Genomic DNA, 12,500 nt, shown 5'->3' on the forward strand with positions numbered 1-12,500 from the left:
CATTTAACAAACACAATGTGAAGTTGCTTAAAAGGCCAACTCTTCAGCCATCACATGCTTGTCCCGAACTCAATGCAACTGCTATGCATTTTCAATGAAATGCTTTCATGAACCTATGTTTCATATCATTACTGTATGTTATCATTCTCTGACAGTGATAGTGTTTGTGATATTGTTTTATAAATACCTTATCCTCTGTACATGATGATAAAATGTAAATTAGTGTCAGAGTTAGTGTTAGCCAAGGCCTACTGCTAACTCCCTGAAAAAATGGCACAACAAAGGCAAAGACTCATGTCTATGTTAATACATATAGCTCCCAGACTTTGCCTGAATACGTTTTTAAATGGAACTGTGGGAGCTACTCCGGTCATTCTCTTGTGTTTCACCTTACCATATACCTTGTCCTGCACCTGGCCTAAAGGTTAGATGTGCACACAACTACTCTACCAAACTATGCTGATACATTACCCTCCATTTTAGGCACCTAGTTATGTGTACCTAACCTAAAGCATGGCATGGCATGTATGATTAAACTGCACATGGCTAAAACAACAGGAGCACAGAATGACAAGTGGCGGTTACCTTAACACGTATTCATGGTAGGAAGATGGGAAAAGTGGGAGATTTAAGCAAAACAATGATATTTTGTGTATGAAAACTGCTGGGGCATTTTTTTTTTTCTTTTGTTGTTGTGAATATTTCAGCCTTTTAAAAGCAGAATCTGATTTCATGTTTGATGTGTGCAAAGTGAACACCTCCAGAAATCATGCGTTAGTTAAGTTAATCCTTTCCTAGCTGTGGAGGCTAATACGGGTGGTTTCTGTGGGGCTATGAGGGTGAGAGTTGTAGACTCCCCCTGAATGGGATACCAGTCCATCGCAAGCAACCCCCAGCCGAAGCTGGGACCCATTGTACAGCTGGGTGCACTGAGACAATGCAGATGAAGTGTCTTTTCCAAGGACATCTAGAGGCGATCTGGGAAATCAACTTCTACTTTTGTTCCTAACGGCCCATGCAGTGACAGTCAGTGTCAGCATTTTTCACAAATATTCAACAAGCTCTTACCACCATAGTCTGCTGAGTCATACAGTCCTTCATCGCTCAATCTTAGCCCTAACCTTAGTCATCGCTCAATCTTAGCCCTAACCTTAGTCATCCCTCAATCTTAGCCCTAACCTTAGTCATCGCTCAATCTTAGCCCTAACCTTAGTCATTCCTCAATCTTAGCCCTAACCTTTGACCTAACTCTCTATCTACTGGTACGTCTATGTCAACAGTCTTATTATACAACTTGTTTGCTCATACTGACCCTAAGGAGGTTGGATCACCTTCACTAATGCCTAATGTATGGTTTACAAGTAACCTGTATAGGTATATGAGTAGCCTATAATGTATGGTTTACAAGTAGCCAGGCTTGGTATTTCACCATTCTGGGGGCAAGGCCACTTGGCCTTCAGTTGGGCATATTTGGTGGGGGGCACAAAGGCCACATGTCAGGGCCCCAAGGCCAAAGTTAACTATACAGTAGTAGGCTATAAAAATGATCAAAGTTGTATTTAGCCTATTCACTGCAGTAGACCTGCATCACCGTATGAAACATTACAAAAACATGAAACATGACATATTACATAGAACTGTAAATCATCTGATCATCTAATATGTACAAATATATAGGCTATATATAACATTTATTTTATATTTGGCCTGTTATGAAATCATGTATTGAACAATTTAAGCACAGCTCAGCTTTAAGAAACTCAAATAGCCTAGATGCATGCTTAGCATTTTGTGATCATTAAGGCTACTTTCACAAACTCTTAGTCAGCTGTCCTCTGATTTACCAATATCTAGGCGATATTTGTAACATTTATTTTGTATTTGGCCCGTTATGAAATCATGTGGAACAGTGTAAAAGCCAAAATTTGGAGACATCCATGTATGTCGAACTTTACTGCAAATTCAAAACTGGATTACTCTGGAACGGCTAACTGTACAGGGGACTGCTTTACACCTTTGTGTTCGGTAAGGTCTCCTGTTTATTCTGATATATGGTTTGTCATGTGTTAAAAGAAGTGTTCGTAAAGTATTCCACCGAGATGAATGGGTAGGGAGATCATGGGACATAAAACCTTCAGTAGAATGTATGATTAAATTGAATTATATTATTTACTTTTCATGAACCGTTCAACACAGCAATTATCGGCTAACATCGTTTAAAAGGTGAGAAAAAGCTCTTTCATGTGATACTTGTGATGTCTGTGTGATGAATAGGCTACTTCGCGAGTAGTTCAACTGAAAAAGGGTGAATTTGGACGCACTTTCTTTCTTGCGCTGTCACTTTCTCCACTGCGTAAAAGACTAAATTAATGTGCGCTGTGAATGCTAAGATTATTTTGACAGGCCACAGGCTAAATAAAAATCGCTATTAGTAGGGACTTAAAAGCAGAATATTGAAAAGAAGGGGGCACCAAGGCCACCGTGGCCTGTAAACCTCTGATTTTCAAAGGGGCCTCACGGCCAATGCAAGGGGCTACGACATGGCCGTCGTGGCCGCCGTGAAATTCCTACCCTGCAAGTAGCCAATATAAATATCTATACTACTTATAAGTAAATACAAATAAATTATAAGCCATACTCGTAAATGTATGGATTACGAGCAGCCTACAGTATATGAAGCAAAGACGTGAGTTTAACCTTCAGGTGAACATGAGTACATGGAGGGAGGTCCTACATTGGGGGAGCTTAGAGAGTCTTGTGTTGAGCTTATATTAGAGAATAGAGAGGCGTGAGAGTAGATGTTTCTCATGCAGGACAGGACTCTTCAGCAGGTTTGAGCAGCGGCAGGAGAGACAGCCTTAAGAGCTGACAGGAGAAGGTGGTGGTGAAGGAGGTGGTGAAGGAGGTGGGGTGGGTTGCATGCAGAGGGGTAGTTAGAGATCACTGTGGGGGGGTTAGTGTGGGTGCAAGGTTGCCACAGACATGGAGGCAACCACCCGAGCTACCAGCTGCTGACACTGGGCCAGATCAGGGACGCACCTGGCCCACACTCGGGCCAGACTCTACGCCAGGCCCAAACCAGAGTCAGCAGCAGGCGGTTGGCTGAGTTAAGGAGACAGAGCAGCAGTAGTAGCAGTAGTGTTCAGGTGTGTGCTTATGCGGGAAGAGTGAGTTAGAGAAAGAACCATAGCACAGACACAAGAGGTAGGCACTGTGAAAAAATGCAGTTTATTTGACTAGGTATACCATACAAAGGGAAAGCCGCCATTTTTGTTCTGAATTGAGTGTGTGTGTGTGTGTGTAGTAGGTGTCAAGAGCAAGAGAGGGAAAAAAGTCAGAAAAAGAAAGAAAGAAACAAGAGAAATATACAGAGAGTGATTATTATAGTTTTAACAAAAAAAAAAGTGTCTTAAACAACTAAAATTACACTTCAGGTTACAAAAATACACCAGATTTCATATAAAGCACAGCGGTTTCTATGGCAAGTAGAATTCATCTCACTGAGCCAAAACAGATGTTGTAAAAGCAAGTGTGTGAGTGTGTGTGTGTGTGTGTATGAGAGAGAGAGAGAGAGAGAAAAAGAGAGAGAGAGAGTATGTGTGTGAGAGAGAGAGAGAAAGAGAGAGAGAGAGTGTGTGTGTGTGTGAGAGAGAGAGAGAGAGAGAGAGAGAGAGAGAGAGAGAGAGAGAGAGAGTGTGTGTGTATGTGTGTGTATCTACACAATAATGAAAACTGTGCTGACCAACATCATATCTGTGTCTGATTGTGTAAGTTATGACAGATATAACCATTCTGTACTGTATACTGTTAGCCTGCTAATAAATTAAAATAAATGTAAGAAAAATAAACTTGCATCAAAATATATTGTATCAATGCACTCATATAAATGCACTTGGCTAGTTACTTGTAATATCAGAGGAGAGAGTACTCTGTCCATTTCTCTGTATTCAAGCACAATATATTTGATTTACTGACCCTCGTCCATTTCCATAACACAGGAAGAAAGGCATCTAAATTTAAATATATTAATTATTAGCAGTACTTCAGCAATAACAACAGGCGACAACCTCTGTCAAATGGTTTGAATGTTGCATCAGAACAGTTTTCCAATATGTGTTATATTGTAAAGTATGTACTGTACATCGGATGTAGAATGATTAGATTGAATCTTCCTGATTGTTTAATACTTACTATACCATACTGTACTTTAACTGCTGCTATGCAGCATGAAGAAACCAAACATACACCCACAAGATAACTTGTTCCAGCCTCTTAAATACAAATTGTAAAGGCTATACTCCTCCCCAGAGGTGCAGGTGTATCAGTTAAAACACATACCATTTGCGATGATTAATTGCCTACAACAATTTAAAAACAAAAGACCAAAAATTAAAAACAAAACAATCTTTGGATAGGTATCTATTAGTCCTATATGCTTACTGAATTTGATTTGTATTTTCCTAAGTCCTACAAACATGTATCCTACAATGTGTCCTCTACTCCTGGGGAAGGGTCTTCAGTAATGTATACGTGTATTGTCCCTCGTATCTGAAGATGTGCTGGATATCATAAACACATCTGACCATCTGATAATAGACCAGCATACAGTAAGTTGAGGGAGAAGGGGTTGCAGCAATGGCTTTTTAAAAAGTTCCTGATTTGAGCTTGATTTTTGCTCAAGCCAGATGAATTATGACTCTGAATCATTAGGAGGTGAAAAAGTAGCATGTGATATGAGATGAGATGGACACAGCCAAGCAGATGGTATTAGTAAATAAAAATAAATAAAATGTCCTTAAAGAGTTCACACCAATAAGGTCCTATGGCATTTGTGTGCAATTGAATATAAATTATATGTATTTATTAATTAATATCACTATCGGATGTCTATAACTCCTATAAATACATGTGGAATTGATCACTCATGGAGAGCATTATGTACATTCTTTATCTACAGGTATACTGTGCGTATGACTATATCGATCTTTGTGTGATCCATCACCAGTTGAATGAGTAGTGAGATTTCTGTAATCCGGGGTTTGTCCTGAATTGGAACTGGAAATAGCATTGGCCTCACACACACACACACACACATACGCACACACACACACACATACACACACATACAAGGAGGACTCAGGCAGCTGATGAAGGGTTTCTGCTGGCCTTGATTCCAAGAGACCCAAAACTGTCACGCTGACACCTATTTCCCAAACCATGAGGAGAAGTCCAAAATGCCACACTAATTGAAGAGTGGGTCCCTGACTGATTCTATTATCTAGGGGCGCTATTGGTTATCCGAGTCAAACAATGCCGATGCAGTCTATGTTTTGTGGACTTAAGTCCAATATGTCTTCTCGTAGCTGACTGCAAAGTTGTTGCTGGTAGGACAAAGGGGACTCTGAACTGGCAGTTCTAGCTTCAGTGATGCATAGATAGACCAGGCACCAAATCTATTGTGCTCTTTGTAACATAGTCATGTTTCGAATGATCTTTCAAATGACTAATTCGGTCTTTCTCGTGCAAGACAAATTGTTTCTCCTTAACAACAAAGGTCCCCTAATAGTTAACACTTTGTTAACCTGACATGTAAACAAGGACCAAGCTGTGCGTGAAAACGATGTCTCTTTCCCAAGGTTCTGATCCATAGGTGATGACAGTGACCAGCTGAACTGCAGGGTTTTAAATCCTCAAATAATCTTTGTGTTACACAGAAGAAATTATCTTTACTGACTGTAAAAAAAGTGAATCACTAGACACACTACAGTAAAGGCATGTAGCTAAGAGGGTGTACGTTGAGTTCAAAATACAGACCAAGTGGAATTAGCAAAACCTAATAACTTCAGAGTCTTTGCGTAGGGATTCATCATTGTTAGCCTCTATTTTTTCAACAAATCAAGGCCTTAGTCTCTGAACACTGTCAATAAACTTAACAAATCTGAAGGAGGAAGAAAAACACAACACACCTGAAACTCAGGAAGTTCAGTAACCAAGTGGAAGGACGTCTAGTGAAACTACCACTAGCGAAGAGGAGAAATTATCTCCCTTCAAAGTCCTTTTGTGTTTTTCTTTTTTTGTAAAAGACAACATGGGACCATTCAGACACAATGCCATTTTCAACTCTACCCGACTGATACAAGGGAACTAGCTCACTGAGGCACACGTACGAGGCAGATGTGTTTGTAAAATAGTCAACACCTGGCGTAAGGTGAGTGAGAGCACTATTCAATACTGTTGTGTCACTATCACATGCCGGAGAGCCTCAGACAACTCTGCCACTGTAAACAGAAAGGAAAGGACAGACCCAGCCTGTGTAGAGAGATTAGCAATTTAAATGCTTCCATAAGGCCACTAAGACAAATGTCATATGTGTGTATTTACCTATAGTGCTCGACTGTATAAGTACATGGTTTTCATAATGTTTCATGTCAAGCCGATTTCTCACAATGTTGACATTATTTGTGTCAAACCATTACTCTTAATATATCTACGTATGCTACTCTACTTTATAAAGCTTTCTGTGAATGTGTCAAATTAATATAATCTTTGAAAGACCATGATTAAGACTGACACATCTTTTTTCTTTTCTATTTATTTACCTTTTTTTAAAATAATTAGTTAAATACTGATACATATTTAAATAATCTGGTTTATATGGTTCTTTGTTCTTTATTTTCTTCTCAATAATCACAGTTCTATGATGAAAAACAAATGAAAAGCTCTACCTAATACAGTATGTATTCAATGTGTGGGATGCTACAGACAAGCCTGTCATTTCCCCTTTCTCTCTCCAAACCTGCTTTGGCCTCTGGCAACTGTTCTTCTCAGCTGTGGAACCAAAGTTTCTGTGGAAAGTAGGCCAGAGGGAAGAGAAAAGAGAGCGCACATACTTTCTCCTGCCAGACAGCTAGAGAGGCTGTTAGTGCGAACGTGAGCCTTTTTGTTGTTGTTGTTGTTGTTGCTGTTGTTGTTGTTGTTGTTGTTGATGTGTTCTTAAAGGGAGGAAGAGCTGAGGTGAGTGTGCTCCAAGGAAGCAGTAGAACAGGAAGGAAAAAAAAGGGGGGGGGAGCAGAGTTTTGGGGAAAGGGATCACATTATACTGCAGCACTGGCACCGTTTTTTCTTTTCTATACCTGCTGTGGCTGGGAGGTCCTTGGTGGCCACGCTCTCCTCCTTTCCCTCTGAGGAGAGTTCAGTGCTGTCGGAGAGCGGGCGGCCGGACACCAGGTCGGCCGCGTTGCCATCCATGGTGGAGATGTCAGTGACCGTCTTCTCTCGCAGCGACTTCTCGTCGTCCTCGTCGATGAGGACGATCTCGGCCTTGATGGTGCCGTCGAAGCCGAGCAGCTTCTTGGTCTCGTCCTCGTCCATCACGTTGTGATAACCCATGAAGATCATGGTGACCGGCTTCTCCGAAGTGGCCTCTGGTGCCTCTGTCACCTCGTCCTGGATCTGTGGCTGGTCCATGGCAGTGCCCATCTTGCCCGTCTTACCCGTGTCCAGCTTGACCTCCTTATGCATCGTCAGTTCGCTCAGCCCTGGGGGCGGCACCTCGGGCTCGGCGGGTGTGACCATGACCCTGCCGGTGTCGCCGCGGTGATGGGACTGGCCGACCCGCTGCATCAGCTCGTCCACGTCCGTGGCGTTCCAGGCGTGCACGCCGTTCTCCAGGGTGGTGGAGGCACCCGAGCGCACCTCGTAGATGACCTTGTGTCCATCGTCGAAGACTTTGACCCCGCGCTGGGGTTGCACGTCCTCGGGGCTGACCGGCGAGGCTGAGAGGATCTTGGTGCCACCTGTCTTCCTGTCTTTCTCCACGCTGATCTCCATGGCGTACAAAGCTTCACATCAGGAGATGGGGGTGCAGGAAAGCAAAGAGGATGTGGTTAGTGTTAGTCCAGCGTGAACACACCCATTCACACAAATACACACACACTCGCACTTACACACACACACAGACACACATAAATTCACATTTGTTGTATCACCTGTCTGTGCATTGTTTCTCACTCGATGTTTACATTTTTCAATTCCAATAATCAATAATCATTTAATGACCTAGACTCATCTGGTAATACTATCAATATAAATAATAATGCATGAAAAAAACTATTCTGGTTACGGATTACAAAGTGAGAAAAACAAAACAAAACAATATCTATCCACACATCATACACGTCCAACACACAAATGTGTGCTCAGAACCATTGTATTTAGTATTTGGTAGCGGCCATTTTCTGCTGGCTTAACTAGTTTCTCTGGTCATTGGATTTTTGTTTTTTTGTTTCACAAGTAATGACTGTAATGTCCTTGTCTTACCTATCCACAGGCAGCATATCAGTATAATAACCTATGCAGTAACAAACCACTTGTTGTTCACTGGCATTAGAGAGGTATGCTATGCGGAAGGCAACATGTGGCCTCTTGCCATGCATTGTGTTTTTATGATGGGAAAACAAAGTATAATCTCCATAACAACCTGCTCTGGAATAGTAATTAAAGCCCTCTTACAGAAAGCTGCCCACTTCAGCCAAAGACCATGAACAAAACCCATAAAACATTTTTACGTTTTTAATTTAAGACTATTCCAGAGGAATCCGACTATTTCTCAACATGCTGGAGTCAAGCGTCACCACAGTTTAGACTCAACTACCGTAAATAAAAAACAGCACTTCTGAAAGCACGCACAATATAAACACATGTTGATGTCAAGCTAATGATTCCCAATGAGTACTCTGGCTTAACTCAACAGCTGTAGTCCAGTGTCTAGAAACATCTGCTGCTACGCTGATCTTGACAGACACACACATTACACCAATAGAATAAGATGGGCTATTTCACACACTCACACACACTTTACTCCTCTCCTACTCTAGGTGTAAAACAACAGCAGCAGCATATTGTGTTGAGTTGAGGGAGTTAGTAAGCCGAATGTGTGCGTGACTGCGTGAAAGTGGGGTGGTTGGGTGGCTGCGGTGGTCTTTGTGGCATGCTGTGGTCTTGCTGAAGGTGGAGGTGCTGGCTGGCTCCATCTTTAATCCTCACTGGCATCTCTGGCCATGGCCCAAATCTAGTGCCCTCCATCCAACCCCCTCCCCCCCACCCTCCACCACCCACCCATCACCTCCTCCACCCCCCACACACACACACCCCACACACCCTCCCCTCAGACGACACTTACCAGGTTTTCTTGTGAGCTGCTCGTTCCCCGGAGCTGTGGCCGACGCTTTGGAGTTCAGCTCAGGGAGGCTGGGAATCTGGGAACGGACGTAATTCACCGCATCTGTCGGGCAGAGAGAGGCAGGAGAGGAAGTCAGGCAGGACCCCTGCGTTCACAAGCACCCCCCACCTCATCCCGACACACGCACGCACACGCACAGGCACACGCACACATACACACACACGCACACGCACACATACACACACACACACACACAAACCTGACATACACACCCACAGCAGTCTCGCCTCTCTAACTCTCTCACTATAACTCTCCCTCTCTCTCTCTCTCCCTCCCTCTCTCCCTCTCTCTCTCTCTCTCTCCCTTTCTCTGTGTCCCATGCTTAGGCAGCAAAAGCAGAGAGAGAAAGCATTAGAGGAACAATGGTGACCCTGTGGTGGGGGGGATTGCTGGTGAATAGGTGGATCAGGGTAAACAAAGTGCGGAGTCACAGCCTTACATGGGGACCTCAATAGTCTCGCTGAGGCAGGAGGGAAGCGCTCCAAGGGCTAATGTGCAGAGCAGGGGGACCCCACCAACTCACAAAGGAGAGAGAGCGTGCATGGGTGTGCGTGTGTGTGTGTGTGTGTGTGCTCAGAGTGTGGCTGTGTGTGTGTGTGTTTGTGTGCTCAGAGTGTGGCTGTGTTTGTGTGTGTGTGTGTGTGTGTGTGTGTCTGTGTGGTCAAACCAAACCAATGATATCCTTTAAATTGATGAATACTATTGGTTGTGTGGCTGTAGGCTGTGTGGCAATGGAGGTCCAATACCAGGCAATATTGAGCACAGGGGATCACAACTGTTTCACATATCGGTATCTGCTCTTTCAGTCACACAATGAGCGTAGATGTTCTTACCTCCATCATGGTATTGGAGACTCTGTAAACAGAGAGAGAGAGACAGAGGGGGGGGGGAGAGAAAAAGAGGGAGAGAGAGATAAGTAAAAGTAATTCACCTTAGAACAGGCTTTAAAAAATGTTTACTCAATTGTTGAATAAACAGTTTACTCAATCTTCTGGGTTGGATTGTGACATATATTGTTTGTCTTTAGCCATGAGCAATGTCAACCATCGATTATTTTTACTACCATCTGCACTTTAAAAAAAACAGAAATCCATTAAATTGCCTTCTTACTTTCTGTAGATCCTCGATTGATCTCTCCGTCTCCCGTAGACGCTCTCGAAGGACTTGCTCCTTGGCAGAGATTTGGGATTCCTCATTCTCCAGCAAGCTGATCTCTGATTCCAATCTGTTACAAAACACACACAGTACCGGCTATTAACAGTGCCCTATGAATCAGTCCCTGTCAGGTCAGGTACAGATACAGATGCAGATACACAGTCATGGAATGTTTAGTAGCACCTAAGTTTAAGTCCACAGTCATGGAATGTTTAGTAGCACCTCACCTAATAGCACCTTTCATACACAGAATGCAGCTCAAAGTGCTTTACATTTGGAGCATGTAACACAATAATAGTCAGTCAGTCATTATCAATCACTTTCACTTTTCTTCATTGCTGTAGCCGTTTATGATCCAATCATCAACATATCAGAAATATAAAAAATAACATGTAACACAGTTATTAGAGAAGAGTCAGTCACAATATGGCACTAGTGAGAGTGGCGTTAGTGGCAGATATGGCCATGGCTGTGGTTCAGGCTGGAGGTTGAGTGTTGTAGGTCATCACAGAGGCCACCCCAGGAGGTTGTTTATCAACACCAGACACCAGCTTTGGGAGAGAGTGAACTCACCCACTCACTCACTCAGAAACCAGCTTTACGAGAGACCGAATTCACTCTTACTCACTCACTCACTCACTCACCAACTTTATGAGACTGAACTCACTCACTCAGATACCAGCTTTGGGAGTGACTGAACTCACTCACTCACTCACTTAAAAAACAACTTTAGGAGAGACTTAACTCACTCAATGACTCACTCACTCACTCACTCACTTACTAAGAGACCAGCTTTGAGAAAGACTGACACTCACAGAGACCAGCTTTAAGAAAGACTGAACTCACTCACAAAGAGACCAGCTTTGGAAGACACTGAACTCACTCACTCAGAGACCAGCCTTTGGAGAGACTGAACTCACTCACTCACTCACTCACTAAGAGACCAGCTTTGAGAACGACTGAACTCACTCACAGAGACCAGCTTTGGGAGAGAGTGAACTCACTCACGAAGAGACCAGTTTTGAGAAAGACTGGACTCACTCACAAAGAGACCAGCTTGAGAAAGACTGAACTCACTCACCAAGAGACCAGCATTGGAAGAGACTGAACTCACTCACTCACTCACTCACTCACTAAGAGGCCAGTGTTGAAAGAGACTGAACTCACTCACTCACTCACTCACAAAGAGACCAGCTTTGGGAGAGACTCCCTCTGTGCCCCCCTCTCACTCAGAGTTTTCCCAGGTCAGACCGTTGGCTTTGGAGCTGAGCTCTCACTGATTATGTCTGTTTTGTCTGTTGTTACCACACAAGCTATCAGGCTCCAGATCAGCCGTGCAGTTTAGCAGGCATTATTCTGGGGCCTTGTTTTGTGGCCTGACTTCGGCAAAGAGGCATGAAAGCTTAACACCACGCCATACAATTACCCAGCCCAGCACTTAAAGATTCCTGGCGTGACGCCAGGACATTGAGAATTTAAATAGACAACAGTGTCTGGATAGCAGAATAGCAATCAAGCTAATTCAATTCCAAATGGGCCTATTGGTTTGTGGCAGTGCACAAATGTCTGTCATCAGACAAGAGGCTGTTAAAATGGACAGTTATGATGGTTTGAGACAACCCCACTGGAGTCTCAAATCAATCAGAATAATAATAAAATGATTCTGATTCTGACATTGTAAGAGTATAGTCTGCTAATGCTACACTCTGACAGTTTCTCCTGATTTTCCATCCGGGGAACTTTAAAGGTGCTCTAAGCGATGTTACGCGGTTTCTAAGCTAAAACATTTTTTGTCACATACTGCACACATCTCCTCACAATCCGCTAGCTGCCTGTCCCCTGGATACACTGTAAAAAACGCCCAGGCTCCAAAAATGGCAACAAAAGCAGCCTGGTGCAGCCTGGACCATGAAACATAACAAACTTTTCCAGCCATTCACTGACGAGATGCGTGTCCAGGAGTATTTCAGTTGCACGGGAGGGATGGGGAGGGAGGGGTGAGCTAGCTCTTTGTTTTGTTTGAAGGTCAACAGAAGTGACGTTACCCAACATCGCTTAGAGCACCTTTAACGTCATTAAAGCCATCTTCAGAGTGCAATGGAAA

The 12,500-nt window shown here is 43.3% G+C and overlaps 1 protein-coding gene across 7 annotated transcripts in view; it reads right to left on the reverse strand.

The window, feature by feature from the left end:
- The window catches only part of LOC125304232 (A-kinase anchor protein 2), a 104,915-nt gene that overhangs the window by 44,096 nt on the left and 48,319 nt on the right, over positions 1–12,500 (reverse strand). For 6 of the 7 annotated variants that reach the window (XM_048258313.1, XM_048258312.1, XM_048258311.1 and 3 more), the window contains exons 5-8: positions 10,352–10,466; positions 10,075–10,096; positions 9,182–9,283; positions 7,134–7,841 (exon numbers count right to left, since the gene is read on the reverse strand). In XM_048258313.1, the coding sequence (XP_048114270.1) occupies positions 7,134–7,841; positions 9,182–9,283; positions 10,075–10,096; positions 10,352–10,466 (947 nt within the window). The remainder of the gene's footprint in view (positions 1–7,133; positions 7,842–9,181; positions 9,284–10,074; positions 10,097–10,351; positions 10,467–12,500) is intronic. The other variant, XM_048258315.1, reaches the window with a different exon arrangement.

Source organism: Alosa alosa, chromosome 12 (genome assembly GCF_017589495.1).
Source record: "Alosa alosa isolate M-15738 ecotype Scorff River chromosome 12, AALO_Geno_1.1, whole genome shotgun sequence".
Taxonomy (NCBI): Eukaryota; Metazoa; Chordata; class Actinopteri; order Clupeiformes; family Clupeidae; genus Alosa; species Alosa alosa.